At 25.5% G+C, this 2,762-nt stretch overlaps 1 protein-coding gene across 1 annotated transcript; it reads left to right on the top strand.

The window, feature by feature from the left end:
* Positions 1-1,687: 1,687 nt before the first annotated feature.
* LOC105625447 (protein lin-37 homolog) lies at positions 1,688-2,708 on the top strand (the record flags this gene model as incomplete). The annotated part of the gene is made up of 3 exons (XM_012206776.1): positions 1,688-1,871; positions 2,154-2,302; positions 2,376-2,708. Coding segments are annotated over 3 exons (355 nt in total), but the record flags the coding sequence as incomplete, so codon positions are not given.
* Positions 2,709-2,762: the final 54 nt, after the last annotated feature.

The raw sequence follows: 2,762 nt of genomic DNA, 5'->3' as shown, positions 1-2,762 counted from the left end.
TTAGAATATTTTATCATACTGTGGAATTTTTCATGTATGATAATTAATATTACATTTCTTAATTATACTGCAATACTTTTTTGCATTTCTTATAATTTAAAAACTTATATATAATAAGAATGCAAAAAACAATATTTTAGATTAAATTAAGGAGCCAGGTCATTTGGAAGGTCAAAAAAATCAATGATTTTTTGTGAAAAAATGGTTTACAGCTATCAATTTTACGTTTGAATCTATATTTTATTTGCATTTTATGCAATAAGTATGAATTTTTATTAATTAAAATGTATTGAAATGTCTGAGAGGCAAACGTATCCACATAAGTTTTGTTAAATTGCTGATATTGTGCAGATAGAACTAATCGTCTGAAATAAAAAAAATCAAATTGATTTATAATTAATAATGTTGAATGTATACGGTAAACCTAACAAAATTATAAAAAATTGATTTGTTAAAATTACTCCTTTATAAAAAAAATTTTTTTAATAATTATTTTTCCCATTAAATTGCCAAAAAACTATTACTGTTTCGAAAAATTTATTATTTTTTTAGTAAATAAATTAAGGAGAAATAGCCCATGTGAGCATGCATAGGATGGTTTTTTGTGAAATTAATTATCATATATTAAAAAATAAATAAATAGGTTACAGATGGTTCGACGTAATTATGTCTTCAAGTGCGAATATAAGCCAGTATATAAAAGCATTCCAATAAAATAAAATAAGGTTGTCAACACTAAAAAGTTATCAGAATTGAAAAAACTGTAAAGATTACTATCTTCGTATCTTGACAGATATTCAAATTGATAAGGAAGTCACTCTATATATATGATAAAATAAAGTAAAATAAAAACTTTGGTTCAATATCAGCAATTATAAAAATAATTAATTAAAATGTTTTTTTTTTATTTACTTGAAAACAGATTAACGATATTTTGTACAAATTGATCAGTAAATGCTAAACATAAAATTACGAATGAGAGAGAGAAGACAAAGAATTGTTTATAACAAGTTAAAAATCCCAAAGTATGGAAGTGGCATCTACACACAAACAAGATCATTATAAAGCAGGCTATTTCTTCTCAATTTATTTGTTAAATGTTGGAGCCTTTGAATAATTTATTATTATTGTTATTTTTTTAGGTTTATCGTATGGAGAAAATAGTTTTAATAAATGTGTAAAAAACGACGATCAATATTTCTCTCTACAGCATGTCAGCAAATTTGAAAAAACACGTTTCAAGAAAAATGTGTTTAAAGTTTTGAGTTAGAATATTTATATTTTTTTAATACTTACAATAAATTTTTCTTATTCAGCGATTCCTGGGCTATAATACGATTCTCTTGTTTGAACAAATATGTAGAAAAAGACAGAAATTCGGCAGATGTTTTTTTGTTCGAAGAAGTAATAGCTGGATCGAAACTCAAACGCGCCTAATTTTTACCTGTGCCATTTCAGTTAATCGTGAATAACTTCGTTATCTTATGTTATTTCTATGAATAGTTTTAGCAATATATTTTTAAGACAATGAAAATGAAATTAAAAAAATCGATTTATTTTTACCCTCCAAATCACCCGGCTCCCTTAATCATTATAAAAATACTTTTTCAATTTCTTTTTCTTTCTATACAATTTTATATTCGTAAATTTGTGCAAAATTAAAATAAATATATTAATTTGTGATTAGAGTGCGTAGTCCAAGTCCAGAAATAATTAATGAAGTTAACACGGCAAATAATTTAATTGGTACTGATGGTGAGCTAAATGATGTCCATTATTTGCCACCTCCTTTGCCTCGTGAAGAAGCCATACCAAGAAATCGTATTCCATCCCCTATACTTGAAGAAAAAGATGATTTGAACTTAGATTATGTGAGTCAATAATTTCGACAAATGTATAATATTTGAATTTATATTAATTCAGTTATTCGTGACTATGTAAAAGTAATTGATTTATAGTCGAAAGGTCTCGAGTTTGATTCCAATTCTCATCCTATGTATACCTTAGTTCATATAAAAGGTTGATTAAAGAATTATTAAAATAATTCATAACTACTGTTAAAGTTTTAAAAATAAAAAAGATTTATACTAATACATTTTTTGTGTTAACAATTATATTATAACACATACAAATTGTACGTAACGTAATTACAGGAAGGACAAATTCTCAAAACGCGAGAACAATTAATGAAAGATCATATTGAACGATGGAATGCTATACGCAAAAAATGGCATCAGCAAGCGCATAAAAATGAACAACGTTATTCACAAAGTGCTACTATACTTGGCACCATTTTTACAAAGTTTGTATAAAAGATGTTGATTGATATAGTTTTTCTTTGATTAATTGTAATGCTTATGATTTTAATCTTTCAGAGCACAATCGGAATTTGAATAGCAGAAATATGGCAGTCCAATGACTGCCGATTCTTCCGCCGCTAATTCTGCTAATTTTTATTATGTCATCAAGGAATAATTTCTTATTTGCTATTTTTCTACACAACTTCATTGATGAGTGAATGCTTATATGCAGAAAAGTGATTATACTTATACATATCTTATATGAATGCAGTTTTTTATTTATAATGTTCAGAAGAAAAATGTAATCATGTTTTAATGATATTCCGATAATAAATTATAACCTTAATATAAAAGGAAATCGTGACACCCTTGTAACTATTTTTCTTTTAATAAAAATAATGGAATATAGCAATCAATTTTTTCTTTTAAATGCATAAATAATATTTCATATTTTTTACACCT

This window comes from Atta cephalotes (assembly GCF_000143395.1).
Source record: "Atta cephalotes unplaced genomic scaffold scaffold01613, whole genome shotgun sequence".
NCBI lineage: Eukaryota > Metazoa > Arthropoda > Insecta > Hymenoptera > Formicidae > Atta > Atta cephalotes.
This window is presented reverse-complemented; position numbering and strand designations above follow the sequence as displayed.